General features: G+C 41.4%; 1 protein-coding gene across 1 annotated transcript in view; it reads left to right on the top strand.

Moving 5' to 3' along the window:
• The window catches only part of LOC122154992 (neural-cadherin-like), a 41,939-nt gene extending 24,481 nt beyond the window's left edge, over positions 1 to 17,458 (top strand). The window contains exons 18-33 of the mRNA XM_042808648.1: positions 512 to 2,129; positions 3,949 to 4,042; positions 4,786 to 4,970; positions 5,576 to 5,805; positions 6,768 to 7,045; positions 8,133 to 8,347; positions 8,965 to 9,092; positions 9,866 to 9,990; positions 10,151 to 10,283; positions 10,366 to 10,546; positions 12,508 to 12,674; positions 13,077 to 13,341; positions 13,955 to 14,135; positions 15,171 to 15,424; positions 16,459 to 16,613; positions 17,066 to 17,458. Of these exons, the coding sequence (XP_042664582.1) occupies positions 512 to 2,129; positions 3,949 to 4,042; positions 4,786 to 4,970; positions 5,576 to 5,805; positions 6,768 to 7,045; positions 8,133 to 8,347; positions 8,965 to 9,092; positions 9,866 to 9,990; positions 10,151 to 10,283; positions 10,366 to 10,546; positions 12,508 to 12,674; positions 13,077 to 13,341; positions 13,955 to 14,135; positions 15,171 to 15,424; positions 16,459 to 16,613; positions 17,066 to 17,458 (4,602 nt within the window). The remainder of the gene's footprint in view (positions 1 to 511; positions 2,130 to 3,948; positions 4,043 to 4,785; positions 4,971 to 5,575; positions 5,806 to 6,767; positions 7,046 to 8,132; positions 8,348 to 8,964; positions 9,093 to 9,865; positions 9,991 to 10,150; positions 10,284 to 10,365; positions 10,547 to 12,507; positions 12,675 to 13,076; positions 13,342 to 13,954; positions 14,136 to 15,170; positions 15,425 to 16,458; positions 16,614 to 17,065) is intronic.
• Positions 17,459 to 17,729: the final 271 nt, after the last annotated feature.

Here is a 17,729-nt window from a genome sequence, read left to right as displayed (position 1 = left end):
TCACTGTTTTATTGTTAGACCATGCCCTGGCAAGGGGATTGCCTTTCTGGCCCAACCAGCAGTTTTCCAAACTATCCCTGGTTGCAGATCAGGAGCTGGAGTTCTCTATGCTGGTAATCAGCTTGGATGTGCGGCCACCCTGCCTTCACAGTCTTCTGTTCGCTCTGAGAGAAAGTCCCTATTTCTCTAAGTGTTACAGCTCTGAATAGTTTCATAAGAAACATATGTTCTACAGATCTATTATTATTCCCACTTTCTTCTTTCCGCAGTTATTTCCTCTTTCCAAAATAAAATGTGGAGTAGAATATATTAGTCTAAACATGATCTTTTTGTTTCTCCAGGCTTCAATGTTTATTGAAAATACTTGACCTGGATGACTCAAGCCAAGAGATGTTTGTTATTAAAATGCATGCTATTTTGTTAGCCTGCATAATCCTAACTGTTATCAATAAAAGAAGAGTGTTTTACTGTTTCTTTTGCATAAATGTTTCCCTGCTGTGATTTGTTCTAGGTGTCTGCAACAGACCCCGACCAAGAGGCAGATCAGAATTCTATTAGCTACTCCCTGCATGGACAGGGAGCTGGGAGTGAATTCAGCATCGATGAGAACACGGGTGAGATCAGTGCAAACAAAAGATTGGACCGTGAGAAACGATCAACGTGGCAATTTCTTGTTCTTGCAACAGATGAGAGCGGAGAGGGACTGACTGGCTTTGCAGATGTGATCATAGAAGTGAGGGACACGAATGACAATGCACCCCTTTTTCTGTGTGTGTCAGATGGTTGTTTCATGGGTTATGTCCCTGAGGATTCCCCAGCAGACACGTCCGTCATGGAGATGACAGCAGTGGACCTTGATGACCCAAGGGCCAGCACGAATGCTGTGCTAACATACCAAATCATTCAGAATGTCCAAAATGAAATTAACCTGAACTTGTTTTCAATTAACCCTGTTAGTGGCACCATCTATACCATGCTTAGGTCCCTGGATCGGGAGAAGGAAGACAGGTACCTATTAGTGGTTGAGGCCAGAGACGGAGGAGGACTCGCTGGGACAGGCACTGCCACTATTCTGGTGACTGATGTAAACGATCATGCTCCAGTCTTCCTACAAAGGATCTACACAGCGTTTGTCTCTGAGAATGCAAGCATTAACACTGAGGTTGCGGTAGTGTCTGCTGTGGACAGAGATGAGGGAGAAAATGCCATGGTGACATTCAGCATCCTTGATGGCGACAATGACCATAAGTTCTCCATAGAGACAGATAAAGTCAACAACTGTGGGTTTATCCATCTACGAAAGCAGATTGATTTTGAGAAGCCTCATGAGAGGGTGTTTAATTTGACCGTGAAAGCAGAGGACATGGATTTCTTCAGCGTTGCTCATTGTGTCATCTACGTGGAGGATGCCAACGACCATGCTCCTGTCTTCTACCCCCAGTTCTATGAAGTGGTATCTCTGGCAGAAGATGTGCCTCTAGGCACCAAAGTTGTTCAAGTTTCTGCTGTTGACTTGGATTCTGGCCTGAATGGAAGGTTCTCTTTCCATCTGCTAAACAAGTCTGACCCAGGTGGCCAGTTTTCTGTGGCTAGTGATGGCTGGGTGATAGTTGCAGGAGTGCTGGATCACGAGACAGTGACACAGTACCAGCTCATTGTTATTGCCACTGATATGGGGCAGCCCCCTCTGGCTTGCAGTGCCACAGTTCTAGTGACTCTGCAGGATGTAAATGACAATGGGCCAGAGTTTGAGGCCCATTATAACCCAGTGGTCTGGGAGAACACAGCTTCTCCACAGTCTGTCCAAATGAATGAGACCTCTACTTTGCTGTACGCAAAGGATCGTGACACTGCTGCTAACGGAGCACCTTTCTCCTTTCATTTACTCAGCAATTTCGACAGTCTTGGTAACTTCCACTTGCAGGATTTCCATAATGGCAGTGCCTTGCTCACTGCACTGCGTACCTTTGACAGGGAAGTGCACAAGGTATTCCACCTGCCCATTCTGATCACAGACAGTGGGATTCCAGCCATGAGCTCCACCAACACATTAACTGTGAATATTGGGGACCAAAATGATCACCCACATTCTGCTGGCTACATGGAATGTCTCATCTACAGCTATGATGGTAAGTCCTTCCCTGATGCTTGCATCCAAGTATTACAGTATTAAAGGAGCAGCTGTGAGATTCTTCAGAGGACTTTGGTGTGTTCCACATAAGTTAAGATCTTAGCAGAGGTGCCACTGAGGTTTGCCCACATAAAGAATGGTAGGTGGGCAGTGCACAGGTCTATGGGCCTCTTGCTTTGTGAAAGACGCTGAGATAGCCTTGATTTAAGAGGATAGCTGGCTGCTCTTCGATGTATGGTTTTATCATACTTGAGTAATGTCTGCTTGTTTCCAGGTGCAGTTTTACAGCACAGTTAACATGTCAGAGAAAAAAAAGAAAAGCTGACAATTGCTATTAGGGGGCAATTTTCTGCAGATGTTGAGTGCAGCATTGTGAGAGAGACCTCCTTTCCTGCTTTGCTTTGGCAATTAGATAGCAGTTCTCCTGTGATCCAGTGTCCTACATAATGTGCCCATCAACAAGTTAAACCACAAGTTAAAGTAAAAAGATACTAGGTTGCTTGCATCCATGTAGGCTCAGGTCAGTCCTTCATTCCTCTTCTCTGCTGTATGACATATGGTGCAATAGCACATTAAATAGGGTATGAATTGTGGGCGCAGTAGAAACTACTTCTGTATAGATGCTCTATTTGATCTTCTGTTTGTACTGAAATGTTCTGCCTGTTCTATGCCCACTCTCAAGTCAGCTTATTGTAAAGTTGAAACCAAGCCTGGTTTGTTTTTTTTTTTCTGTCAAAAACAGAGAGTCTCTGCTTCAAAGCCAAGTACCAGATCTTTTCATTAAGCCTGCATTTTCTGTTAGCTGCCCCTTTAAAAGTAAAACTGATCTGTACTGCTGACTTCTGGGAGGAAGAAACAAGTCTAAAGATCTTTGGCTATTTTAAATGTTTAGCTGAAACAGACTCAGATAGTTACTGTTGTGCTGTGTGTTACATTTGTATAATATAGCAATCAAAGACCGGGGCATCCCACATACTGTCTTCTGCAAAATACCAAATGAATATTGTCACAGCTTCAGAAGAGGTACAGTTTTCTATTGTTCTGTTGCTGCTGCTTGCAGCCCTTCAGATGTCAGTGTTTGTGCTATTTCCTTTCACAAGGTGAAATCCCGCATTCTTTGCTCTTTATGTATCCTTGATTCTTTACTTAATAGATATATGAATTGAAATATTTGTGGATCTCTCCTTCAGAAATGGCTATTGATTTTAAACAAAAGCAAACTCCAAACCATTTATTTGTGAGTTTTTCGTAGAGGATTTAGGATCAGCACAATACATACCACTTTCCCTCTCACCCCAAAGTCTTACCACCTACACCAAATAAGCCTGGCTACTGTATTTTAGACATCCTCTCAGTCTTGCTGCAATTTCTTCCAAATTGCTATTGTTTGTTTGGGGTTTTTCTTGCCCTTTGCAATTCAGTCAGTATTTTGGTTGTTTTTTCTGCCAAACCCCAATCCCTGTCTAAACCACTCTTCAAACTGGTTGGGGACTACAGCCAAAATAGTGGAAAGAATTGTCCTGGCATTGTTTCTGGATTTCTCTTGCATCTTTATTCAGAGATGGCTAGTTTTTTCCTTCCTGATTTTTTTTTCATGCAGCCCCTGATTGAACTGAATCCATACAGCCATGTAGCAAACACCCAGTTAGCATTACAGCACGTGGTATTTACATGCTGGTGCACATCTTCAAGGAATCAGCATAACTATTTCTGTAAGGGCTTAAGGTTTAAGGCAAACCAGTAATCCTTGAGTGGCCAATCTGTTTGTGAAGATGTGATTGTTCTCACTATGCCAGTTATGTGCTATGTTGTTTTAGGTATCCTGCCCACGACTGTCTTGGGTCAAGTCCTTGCTCCTGATGAGGATGATTGGGATCGTAAAATTTACCAATTTGAAGGAAAAGCATCAAGGTATTTAGACCGAAAAGTGGAAGTTGTGTGAAATGTATGGAAAAACTTACCCACGTACAAAACACAGAATGTATTTAAACTGTCTTTATTTGAAAACAAGTGTGCAAAAGCAGGTTGTTGGTAAGATTGCTCTCCAGAATCCCTTCTGATTGTGAGATGACAGTAAATAATGCTGCGTGGCAAAGGATCCATTTCCTGTTGCCTGCTGGGGTGCCTTATCTAATAGGACACTGTTCCAAAATCCCCGTTCTTAGCCATATCCATAACCAGTATCAGTGAACCACTACAGAAAAACTACCCACTGCCTTCCAGCCTCTCTTCTCCTGACTCCTGGAGTTTAGTGTTGCAGTGTCACCACTGTTTATAAGAGCTTATATGTGTAGGATGTGTTCACACCAAAGTTGTGAGCAGAGTTGGGATGTACACATGCCGCTGGGGTGGGTTGTGTCCTTTGGAATGAGTGTACCTAAATTGGCAATTCACGCTGTTCCCAAAGGTATGGCTACAATAGCCACAATCTTCCTACTCAGTTTTCTATGGCACAGAAGGAGGAAGAAACCTTCTCAATGTACTCCTAGAAGGTCAGTAGGAGGTTCTGCCTTGTTCCTTCACGAGGGAACACATCTGCCATCTTCAGTAGCTTTCCCAAAATAAAGTGCATCAGAAGAACCGTCAGTGATAATAATTACTTCTTAGCTTTTTAACTCCTCATAGCTTGTTCCTTGGCTTAACTTTTATTGCAGGTACTTTATCCTTAATGATAACTCAGGTTTGCTAACTATTAAAGAAGGAACCCCACCAGGAACATACAACATAAAGGTTAGAGTCATCGACGGTGTTTGGCCAGATGTTGTCTCAACTGTAAAGGTTATAGTGAAGGAAATCAAAGATGATGCCCTCCATAATGCTGGTTCTTTACAAATCAAAGGTAAGTAAGGTGATGAAGTTCATTAGGATCACAATGCTGAAATCTACTTCTTCAGTGTTACTGCCACGTTACTTAGAATTTTAATTCTCTTTAACATGATAGGAGTTAGTAGCTTGGTGGGTGAGGGTTTGAAAACGCATCTACATTTGCATGGTCTTCTGACATGTCCTTATGTATGTAAGGAAAATGTCTGGAGAAAAATCAGCCAGAAATGCTTGTCAGATGCAGAAAACAAAGATACAAGTTTTCTACACCAACTTTTCAACAAAATACCAATTTATGTTTCAGAAAAAAAATCCTTGTTTGAACAACTGCCTGCCTGAAATTCAGGAAATTGTTTCAATCTTTGTGGAAAAGTAAAATATTCTTAACTATGTTTCTGATTTAAAAGAATAAAAAAGAAAGAAACAAATAAGATTCAAAAAGCTTCAGAACACAAGTTTTGAGCAGAAGCCAGCATGAAAAATTTCAGAGCCTAAAAGTGAAAACAGTCATGAATTTACAGCTAATTCATGTTCTACAGCCTTAATATTTGCTCTGCAGTGGTCTCCTCTTTTATTGCTATAGCAGTTATGAGGTATGTTTTTGTTTAAATTCTGTTACAGATATCACCCCAGAGGAGTTCATATCCCAATCCCCTGAAGAAGAGAGTAAATACAACCAGTTGAAGAAGCTGCTCTCAGAAATCATATCAGTCCAACTTGAAAATGTTCACATTTTCAGTGTGCTAAAGTCAAGTCAAACACGAGGGGTTGATGTTTGGTTTGCAGTTTATGGCCCCCCCTATTATAAAACAGAAAAACTTAATGGCAATGTAGCAGCTTCCAGAGCATGGGTAAGTACATATAAAAGATAAGAAACCGCAGCATCTTCTTATTGTATCTGTTCAAATAATGTCCACTGCCTAGTGGATGTGCCTATTTAGGAGGACTGAGGGAATAATGTGTGAGAAAAATGGATGATTTTAATTGACAAAGTCAAATTGTCCTGTAACATTTATATTAAAAGTTTCAAATAGGAAAGTTTTAAAAGCCTCATATTGAGTCACGGTGATCTAACTTTTGGGATTGTGAACATGTTTTTCCTATTGAAAAGACTGTAAAACCCTGTAAAAAGGATGTTGTCTGGCTGCTACCTTTCTACATGGTGCCTTAATGTTTCAGTTTATTTTCTGTTATACAGAAATGTTCAGTAGCTGAAGCTCACAAACCTGTGCTCACTCAACAAACAGTTCCAGCTTTCTAAGTAAAGAGAGCAAAGCAGTAAAATAACCATTGTCCAGTGGAGAAATAAGTTGGACATATGCATTGAAAATGTAATGAAGTTTGTGCACATTCCAAAAAAGAAAAAGTAGTCTTGCTAAAATCTAAATGACTCTCTGTTGGAAATGTGTAATCAGTGCTGCAATAGTAACTCGTTGCCAGAAAAGGTTTGCCAAGGCTAGTTCACCCTTCCCAGTATTAAGACACAAGTCCAAATTAGAAGTACATCTCAGATTCTATGTAAATAATCCATCAGAAATAAAAGTGAATAAAACTTACTCGACTTATGAAGACTGTGGCAAGACTTTTGTCTACTAAATGCTTACTCACATTACAATTGACTTGCATCGAGGCTTTCGCCTTAACACATACCAGGCTGAGCTGCCTTTGGCTGCAGAGACTGTGGTAGATGTTGGAAGGAAATGGCACAGCAAGCAGTTTTGAGAATAAATAAGACTCGCGCTTTTCATGGCTGTCATTTGTCAACTTCCTCTTGTGGAAAAGCTAGATGAATATAACTAATTGTTCTCCGCAGCTGGAAAACATCTTGGATATAAATATCACCCAGATTGGCATTGATGAATGTGTGACCGCAAACTGCACTCATAGCAGCGGATGCATCAGCAAGTATGAGCACAGTCATGTGCCAACGATAACCACAGCTGGAAGCATTTCACTGGTGTCTGTGACAGTCCTGAGAAGTGCCCTGTGTAGCTGTGCAGCTCGGGAGAGTCCTCATCTCTCTTGTTCCTCTTACCAGACAAACCCGTGTCTGAATGGCGGCACGTGTGTGGATACTGATTTAGGCTACAGGTTGGTTAGAGCTTTGTTTGGGGTGCAAGCAGAGTGCTTCTGCATCGGTCTGTAAGGAGGAGGACAGGCAGCTTTGGGGGATTGCATGTCTCCTCACTGTGACAGAACAGAATTCTGTTGTACTTCACACAGCAAACAGATTTCTGTTTTCAAGTAGGTACTTAGGATTGTTGTAGTCTCCAGGAAACCTTGGGAATTTTGCAAGCAGTCGTGGTTCCTTTAATGTCGTCCTGCAAGATGTCCTTGTTTCGTGCACCCCACCTCAGTGTCATTGGACACTTTAATCATGTCACTTACATTACTTAATAACCTCTTCCTCATGTTCCTTGCCTCCTTTTTTCCTCCAAAAATGACATCTCATCGACAAAATAGTATGAAGCTGAAAAATCCCAGCATAATAAGGCAGAAACAACTAGCCAGTATCTCCTGAAGAGCCTTGATAGGGCAGATAGTACTCAGACTATTAAGATGCAGAAGCCTTGGTCACAGTGCAGATCTCAAGCTAACGGTGCTGCTCAGATGTAATTAAGCAGGGAGATTTTGCTGCCTAGAAATACTGTTATCTTTGGTAGCCCCTTGCTACCTATTATCTGCTCAATTCTGAGGCTACTTTGTTTCTGTTGCATTTTCAGTAGTTTTATGAGTGGACTTCTGCTGCATCCCAGCCATGTCAATCTGCTCTCATGAGGTACTAGTCAGCTATGGGAAACCAGGAAATAGGAGTCCAGCTGTTCTCCCTGCCTGATATCTTTCCCATTTCTGTCACCCCTTTGGTTTTCCTTGCAGTTTTTGTAACTGCAGACTGAATTTCTCCCTTTTCCTCCCCTTCCCCTTCTCTGACTGAAGAGATCAAAGTTTTTCATGTGCTTTCTATATAACAAATTCACAGAATTATTCTTGCTAGAACTAAAGCTAATAGCATTTGTACAAACAAGTAAGTGGGGCTCCTTTTATAAAGAAAGCTTTGCTAGTGCTTGTTAAACTTGCTGTGGCCGAGGCAACAGAAGCTCCTAGGTTCAGTTCTACAACGGGATGAGCCGTTGGAGAGTTCTGCTTAGATGGCAGATTTTTTTCTTATTTCTAATAGATGCAGATGCTCTGCTAATTTTCACGGACCAGACTGCCAGCAAACAAAACACAGCTTTAAGGGCCATGGCTATGCCTGGTTCCCTCCTCTTAAGCCTTGCTTTGAGAGTCGCATCTCCTTAGAGTTCATCACTGAAGTCGCGGATGGCCTCCTGTTGTACCAGGGACCAGTAGCACGAGGGCAGCCTGGACAGCTGGAAGATTTCATTGCTTTGGGTTAGCACCTTCATCATTATTTCTTCTTTTTTGTTTTATGTGAACATGAATTACCAGCAGTTAATCATTTTGGGTTTTTTTGCTTGTTTAAGATTCAGTAAGTTACTTTTGGAGAATAAGGAGAATGCAGTAAAGAGCAGTATGCAGGACATAAAATTATTAGAGATTGTACAAAGGGTGGGCATGAAGATGGTGAATGGTCAAAAGGGAAAAACGTATGAAGAGAGGCTGAGTGGGGGTCAGGGACAGGTTCTGCACCAGAGGGTGGTGGGCACGGAACGGGCTGCCTGGGGCAGCAGGCACAGCCCCAGTGCCAGAGTCCAGGGAGCGTTTGGGCAGATCTGAGACACTGGGTTTGGATTTGGGGTGGTCCTCTGTGGAGCTGGGAGCTGGACTCAGTGATCCCTGTGGATCTGCTCCAACTCAGAATGTTCTGTTATTCTATGAATTTGCCACCATGCCCAGCAGTTTGAGTCCTAACGCTGTACTGGAAGTTGGATTTTTTAAAACTGAATTCCCTCCACTGGCTGAAGAACTCGTCAAACTAAAATGTAACTTTGAGCTCAGCTGGCTATGGGAACGTGGGTGTTTATCCAATAACAATCTTTTCTCTGCAGAGCTGTCTGGTGGTGTTCCAACACTGACTGTCAGCCATAGCTCTGGTGAGCTTTTCCTCCAGCTTTCCAAAAAAGTCAATGTTGCAGATCGCCGCTGGCACAATATAAAAATTAAAAGTGATGGAAAGGCAAGTGTAAATGTGGATGATCCTGATGAAGTACAAATTTATGTCTCTAGTTATCCCTTAAGAACCCTTTCATTCTTCTGTAGAGGTCTTTCATCAATCCTTCCATCACTGCAGTGCCAAGGACTGATGTTTGTAAAGTCAGCCATCACCTTAGTCAGGAGGCAGTCAATCAGAAGAAGATCTTAAAAAGTCCAGTTTATTTTTAATGATCCTACCTATTACTTAGAACTTAGAGCTGTGATAATCCAGAGGGCAGGATGGATTGATGTATCCTTTATTTCTGAGAGTGAGAAACCCTGCCCCACCAGCTGAGTTTAGAGATGCATGCAAAGCAGATATGTATGCTTTTATATAAGGGTGTATAATTTATTCTTGCTAATATAATGCTGGTGAAGGCATCTGCTGGGTTGCCCCTTTCTCTCACGCATAAGACAGAACAGCAAACATGTCAGGCCCTAAGACGGCTTGTCTCTTCAGGTTCTGATTTGGCAGCAAACTCCAAGAAAATCCTGTTCTCTCTTGGCCATGTCAGTGACTTGGCCAGCTTGTGATAGAGTCAAATTTTTCTTTTTTGTGGCTCGTTAGTTACATACCATATTCAATAACCTTCCAGATTAGCATGTGGAAGTGTTTTATTGTTCTGATGAAGTTTCCTACACTGTCATCACTCGGTAAAATCCTTCCTTCTGATAAGTGGGGAAAAAAGAAAAAAGTGAAATTAAAATGTATGCATGTCTCCAGATGCAATTGCTTTAAATAATTATTTTCTTCAGAAAGTGAAGCTGGTTCTTGACCACTGCATAAATGGCTCAGTTAGAGACAGTGACAGTGTTAAGAAGATCTCTCAAGTGGATCTGTCTGCCTGTGAAGCCTCCGAAGAGACTGTGGGAATTTGGAGGTAAAAACTAATAATAATCCCTGAGCTAGAAATGTGATTACTTAAAAGAGCTCATGAAAAGAAAGGGGGGGAAATTAAAAAAAAAAACAAGGGAAAAAAAAACCAACCAAAATGTGTTCTTTCTTTCCACTAATTCTTTCTTTCTCCGTCTTCCCCCCAGCACAGGCAAGATCTTCAGTGGTCACCAGCCCCTACAGCTGGGTGGAGTTAAAAAGATTTTGCCTTACCGCGACTCACAAGAGCGCTTCAGAGGGTTTGTTGGCTGCATTCGCAATGTCGTTGTTGACACTAAGGTAGAGCTGCTATGGCCAATCTTGGGTCTACCACTGTCAACTGTAAACATTTGGTGTGATTCTTCCCTTTGTCCTTTCCTAGGTATATGACTTAGAGCACCCTGCGGAGTCCTTGAACAGCTCTCCAGGATGCATTCTCACAGATGAAATGTGTCAGAGTGCTGGGATGGTCTCCTGTGGTGTCCACGGCCGGTGTGTTGGTGACTGGGACTTCTTTCACTGTGACTGTGCCCCAGGATATGCTGGACCAGTGTGTGATAAAGGTACTGCAAGTTCTAGGGGGAAATTCATGGCAGGAGCAGTGGGAACAGCGTCAAACACACTGCTGTGAATTTGCCTTTGCTTTGAACTTAGGATCTTAATAAGACCATGCTGTATTCTGGGAATGTTTTAGATCTGCAGTGAAGTAAAGATCCTTCTAAATCTTGCTGAATGAAGGTAATGACACAGATGAAGGTCTTCTGTTTTACTTTGTGGAGTAGGCAAATGGTCAAATGCATTGTTTTGCCTTTTTCATTGCATGGCACCTTATTTCTCAGTGGTAAAGATGGAAAAAAGGATTGCATTGTGCATTCTTCCTCTGACCATACTGATCAAAAGTTTATTTTAATAAATGTGGTGCTGTTTGTCATCCTGCAGTGGTCTTAAGAGTGATTAGGTGCCAGTTTGGAATATTCTCTCTGTGAAACCTGGGGACACAAACCTCAAGTCCTCCAGCCCGATTTTCTGTCCATAAAAGGGGGATAATTGTATTTTCTTCTGCCACTGGAATGAAATGAAGGTTGTGTAACACCATTAGACCACAGCAATGGGTTCGTGTAGGGACATAAAATGAGGACAGCTCCAGCAAATGTGTTATCCTGTGCAAAATCAGCATGAAATGTGCATCAGAGAACAAAAGCATGCAAGAGGCGATAATGAAAACCTCTGATGCATTGTAAGAAAGTACAAAGTTTTAGCAACATCCAAAAATCTAAAAAATGAAGTCTTTAATGTGTGAAGTGCTTCTAATAGCTCTCAGCCATGTTCAGGGCACATATGCTTGGATTGGCTCTGACTTCCTCATCTTAATACCTTCATCAGCCATTACTTGGAATCACAAACCAGACATGAGTTATGGGTGCTTATTGGGACTACCTGCCATATGCCTGCCTTCTGTCTCTAGGTACAAGATAGGAACAAGGAAGTTAGTAGTAACAGTCTCTGTCAGTATGAGTTCCCCATAATATCTGGGTCTTTGTCTGGTGTTGGAGGGGAATTAGCCCCCTCTGCACCTTAACATGAATGAGAAGCACTGGAAAAGGAGTATATGATAGTTAGCACTGAATCACTGTGTTGAGATTAATATGCATGACTGGTGTATTGCACGTACCCTTTCAATTTAGTGGTCTTATTTTCCCATCCTGCATACGGAATAATAATACCCTGAAGTAAGCCAGACCCTTTCTTCCTTTCTCCACCTCCCACACGAGACTTAAAAGGTGACATTAACTGACTCAGTGGAAGCTTGCCTGATGGGGTGAGAACTGGAGTCACAATTGGCAGCACATTCTAGGCCTGGAGCCCTCATTGTTTAGAGTTTATAATGACCACATAAATGGTCAGTATCGTTCAGTTATTTGTATTAATGTTTTGCAGATATACGATACTGGTTTAGAAACATCTGCCTAGATTTAATTCTCATTCTGTTTCGCATTATATTGGGATGCTCATTCAGAAGCCCAACTGCTTATTTGATATAGCTGCATTGGTTTCTACTTCTCACCACTGGGAGAAACCAAGCGCTCAGAAACCAGTTGTTTAAAATCCACAAGTCATACCCTGATGTATTAGGAATACTCCATTTGGTTCCGGTTTCTTCTAACATGTTGGGCTGCAAATGCTAGCATTGAGCTAGACAAAAGCAAAGGGTTACTGGGCTCAATGTAGGAGTGACGGGCAGAATGCATAGTCTGTGACAGGCAGAATGCCTGATTGTTCCTTTCCTGCCTAAATGTTTTTATTCTTGGTTTGTTCTTTTCTTCTTAATTCTCTTAAGAAAGGGAGATACATGCATGTGTGAATTTAACCGTTTGGAGTGGGGGAGTGCTTTCCAGAATGCTTCATTACTTTGTCAAAGTTTCTTAAGAACTGAAATTCTGATGCTCAGAACTGGTTAATTCTCAAGCACTGAAGGAGCAGTGGTTTCTGAGATTTTCTCTGCTTTGGTGAATGTTGTGAGTAGTTCTTCCAGAATGGGCTTTTGGAAGGGACAGCTGGATCCATTACGAGCCAAGGAATACCCTCAGCACTCTCAGCACTCGGATCCAGCTGATGGTGCGCACCCGCATCTCCCGCAGCACACTGCTCAGCTTGGCCTCTGCAGATGGGAGCAGCTTCATCCAGCTGGAGGTGGGTGCTTTGGAGCCCTTCTGCCTCGGTCCTCCTTATTTGTATTGGGGTATACAGGAGGAAATGATTCTGCTTAGGAGCATCTATTTTTTGATGTAATAAACAGCAAGAATTGTCCACATGAGGGCAACCATTCTCATTTGTGTTGTCCTCAGAAATGAACCACAATCAAAACAGTGATGCTTTCTGATGAAACAACATAGGAACATCTTCTGCAAAGTAAAAACTACTGAACCTGCAGTTTTCTTGTGGTAATTTTTACCTGGGAATAAAGCACTTTTTCACTCCCTTAAAAACAAGAATGCCATTTCAATTTTAAAAGCTCAGTTGTTGTTTTTTTTTGAGACAGGACAGTGCAATAACACTGAGAAGGGGTTATTAAAGGTCTTAATTGTCTTTTAGGTAGATGAGGGCTACTTTTCTGTTAACTTCAGCCTGGGGGACAAAAGTCACTCTCTGAGAATGAAGACGTTACGTATAAATAATGGCCAGTGGGTCCTGCTGACCATGGAGCGCTACAACAACGAGTTTACTCTGCGTGTCAACAGTGGTGGTGGGGATCAGGAAGTGACATCTGTCTTGGGCACAAATAGGTGGTTTGAAATGGACTGGGCAAGTGTTGTGCTAGGAAACCGCCTTCCCAGTCATTCAGAGAGTGATTTCCAAGGTAAGTGATGTGATGAGCTGTCAAAAAGAGGGAATTAGAGCCTAAAGGTGGCACCTTTGAGTATATTGAAGGATCTAAAGCCCAAGTAAGAATTCAGTCCCATGTACACTGCTATGCTCATGAAATCCCTCCTTCTGTACTAGAGACAAGTCAGAGCTAAGGTTCAAATTTCTGTTTGCCATGTATTTGGTCCTGCCAAAGATGTGAAGGTTCCTGTAAATATTAAAGATGAAAGCACTTTACATTTTCGTTTTCCATGGCAGAGGTCACAAGTAGAGAATGGAACATGTACTTATAGGTGAAGAAAGATTTGGGAGGCAACCCATAGTACTCTCTCCATTTCTTGGGGTGGAGGTGCTGGGACTTTGAGACCATGCCTTGTAGAAGACAGTTTTCCATTATGCTGCTTCTCATGCAGCCCCAATCTGCAGATGGGCCAGGACATACAGGCACATTTCCTGTAGCTTTTCTAAAACAAAACAATGGAAGTGGTGTAAGGATCTTTATAAATATTAAGTTTTCCTACAATTCAGCACACATGTTGGGGGCAAGGCTTAAGGTGGGGAACTTGATAACTCAGTGTACTTCTCTGCATACCTCTGCTTTGCTGCAGGTTGTTTGCGTGATGTCCAGCTCAACGGCCAGCCACTACTTGTGGAAGGCAGGAGCACAGAGTTTGGCTTCATTCTGAGGCGGCAGGGTGTCACGATGGGATGCCATTCTAGTGCCTGCAGCAGCCATCCCTGTTACAGCCCTTTCCTTTGTGTTGATCTCTGGAGAAAATATGAATGCCGGTATATTAAGCTTTTTTTTTTTCATACAGGGGTGATTGGGAAGCAGTTTTCAGGCAAATTGCTTTCAACAGCGAAACTCCCAGCTGCTTCTGGCCAGAGGGGAGTATCCCAAAGACAGATCCTGCTCTCTGTCTTATCTCCTGTCACGGGCCAAACTTGCCTTTTCCTGCAAATCTGGTGTCAAACCTACTTGTTCCACCATTTTTTTCCCTGTAATAAGAAGATCACACACCACTGATATGAAATGCCCTTTGATGGAAGCTGGATTGTTCTCTGCTAGTCTGTATGAAAAATACACATTTTTTAATGCAGAGTATATATTGTATGTACATATGTATGTACAATATATAGAGAGAATATATCATACATATATTCCGTAAAGAAGTTGGAGTTAGTTATACTTTGTATGAAGCTCTCAAAAAACTGAGTTCTAAAATTGATTGCTAAGAGTCAGAATCAAAGCCCACCAGCCTGGTATCTGGTGCAGTTAGCTAGCTAAATCAAAATACAGGCATTTGTGTTCCAAAATAATACAAACATACATGCAGGAGTGGGAGAAAGTGCCTCTTGAATTCTTTTAATAGTCAAAATTTGGCATATCTAAGGCCTAGCAAGTTGTTGCTAAAGGAGGCTCTGAGATGGTCTGAAGCGTGCCTTGAGACACTCTGTAATCAGTCCGAATGCACAAGATCAGTATTGAGGCTCTTCTACAAAAAACAGGTTTGTGTTCTTCACAGTATTCCTGCATGGCCCTTCTGCCTTCGTTTCAGAAGAAATGATTTTCTCTGCAGATTCAAGGTCTGAAAGACATGATGGTTGTTCAGAGCAGACCAATGACCATCTTTTTCCCAAAGATCCAGATGAACATTATAAATCTTATTCTAAATACAAGCTAGCCTTTTCCCCATTGATCTCAGCTATCTACTTCTTGATACTTTTGAACTCTGTGGAAAAAGGGTTAGTGCATTCAAAAACTGACATTCAAAAGCAGGTGCTTCACCTGCCTTAAAGATACCTTGTGCTTTTTTTGGACAGGTGTCCAGCTGGGAAAGTGGAAGTGACTGATAATCTTACAGGGCTCAGACACTGTACCTCATCACCTTGTGGACACTGGACCTGTAGGAATGGGGGTACCTGTCTGGCTCAATCCCAAGACAAGACTATCTGCCAGTGTCCTGAAGGCTACAAGGGAAGATGGTGTGAAATTAGCCAGGTGAAGGCAGGAAGACCTGTTGGACTCAGCTCTGGCTCTATTCTGGCAATCAGCATGTGTCTCCTTGTCTTTCTAGGTAGGAAAGCAAGTACTTTTTTTTTCTTTTTTCTTTTTTCTTTTTTTTTTTTTTTTACTCTTTTTAAATCCATTGAATCAAGTGCTTTAGCCTTGGATGTTGTGATCAGTATTTCTCCTTTTCTGGAAATCATCAGTTAGGAGCTCATTTAAGGATGCTAAGTAACATAGATTTAGAGTTTACTTGCTTGAAGCCACTTGAAGCAAATGTAGGACTTCTCTTTTCCAGAATCACTTATTTTCAATCCTTCATAAACAAGGATTTTCACCTATGTGTGCAAATCTGTGTGCAGCCATATCTACCTGAAACTCCCACCCGCCCAGAGCCCTCACATTCATATTAAGTAGGTTCTACAGCTAGCATGTGCTGTTCACATATTAGGAAGGTAGAGAGCTTTTTTCCAGAAGGTTTATGGTCTTAACAGGCAAGTCTCATTAAGAGTGCAGGGCAGAAAGAAATGTTCACAGTGTGTATGCTTTTAGGCACACTTTGGCTGAAATGTTAGTACACTGTAAAACTAGTTGTTTCTCATATTAAAAATAAGTGCATACATATCTCAGAATAGTAATGACTCCAATGATTATATTACATTTGTAACCTTCATTAAAACAGTGTTTTACTTACTTTGGATATCTTATTTACTCAGGATTGGTGAAAGGCCAGAGATTGGCCAAAATGCCTTCTATTTAAATGGATTCCTTTAGGTAAGTAAAATACTCTTTTAATGAAGTTTATAATATAATATGCATAGATGACTTTTTACCTTCCTGAATATAAATTGTTTATATATTAATGATTACACAGTTCTTAGCTGGGAATTTGACTGTCAAATCAAAAGTGGATTAAATGTGGAGGTTGGCGGCCCTGCATGCTGCAGGGGTTTGAGCTTGATGATCCTTGAGGTCCCTTCCAACCCAAGCCATTCTATGATTAGGTGATTCTATGACGATTCCAGGAATCACATAACTACTTGTTTATCGTATGTCATATTTTTCATATGTCATATAAAAAATATGTGTATTCATTTCTTCCAGCTCTCTTAGTTTCCTATACAGTGTGGAGTCAGTGGGGAAGTTCGGGGTTTCGGAAAGGAGGAATTTACCACATTCCTGAGGAGCGTGAAAGCTGGGAGGATGTTAGAGAAAATGTCTTCAACTATAATGAAGAAGGAGGTGGAGAACGCGACCAGGTATGATGCTGCTTCAACCCAGTCTTTGCAAATCCAACCTTTGCAAATCCAACCTCTCCTCATCTTCCTTTTCCATAATTTTTATTTTTTTTCTCTATTGTCCTTAGCCAAGAGGTTTTTTTTGTTTTTGTTTTTGTTTTTTTTTGCTTTTTTTTTTTTTTTAGCCTGAATTACTCTTTGAGTGGGAGAATTCTCTTTCAGCATAATCTGTCCTTCTCATGCTGGTCATCTGTGGCCACCTTTGAGGGGACTTCTCTGGACACACCATTCTAGATTTACTCGAAGACTGCCATCACCCAAAGGGCACAATCTGAACTCAGCTCTCTCTCTTCTTCAGTTTATAGAAAACTCGGAATCCAGTTTTGTGTTGCATCAGGCTTAAAAACATTTTTTGAATCTATTTCCTTTTTAATTTTCTCTCTTACATTTGCATTTTTGTTTTATTTCCCCAGAATGCTTACAATGTAGATGAACTGAAGAAACCTCTACATAACATTCCCCACTTCTCCTTGAGGGCAACATTTCCATATTCCAGGACACCCACTGGACCAAAAATAGACTCAGTCCCAAACCAAAAACAATCAACGTCAGCTGTTAGCAGTGTTCTGGACTTCAAGGAATATGTTTCTCAAATCATCCGGGATGCAGACAGTGATCTACAGAATCTTCCAGCTGACACTATTCATTTGTACTGCTTGGAAGGAGAATGCTCTCTGGCAGGGAGCCTTAGCTCCTTAAACTCCATTAGTGGTGATGAAGATCTAAATTATGACTTCCTCCAAGAGTGGGGGTCAAAGTTTGATAAGCTTAAAGAACTCTGTGAGCCCTTGCATGAACATTTGTAACTGGAGTTGAAGGAACTCGAGATGTTGCTGTGACAGATGGACACTACTTTTAAAGGACACCCTTTTTTATACATAAAGTACACCAAGTAATTTACTTGATACATGTTTTTAGTTACAATAGTATGAAATACTTTTCCCAGGAAAATAGTTTTTTTATATATATACTGTATAAATTGTTATTTAATGGTAGAAGTGGTAAGGCTTTTAATTTTCTTGAAAACTTTGGAATGCAGGATTTGAGTACTGTGGAATTATGACATCCCTTTTTATT

This window comes from Centrocercus urophasianus, unplaced genomic scaffold (assembly GCF_019232065.1).
Source record: "Centrocercus urophasianus isolate 14NV4802_14NV808 unplaced genomic scaffold, USGS_Curo_1.0 seq_11, whole genome shotgun sequence".
Lineage (NCBI taxonomy): Eukaryota > Metazoa > Chordata > Aves > Galliformes > Phasianidae > Centrocercus > Centrocercus urophasianus.
The sequence above is the reverse complement of the archived record's forward strand: the minus strand, read 5'-3'. Positions and strand labels throughout refer to the sequence as shown.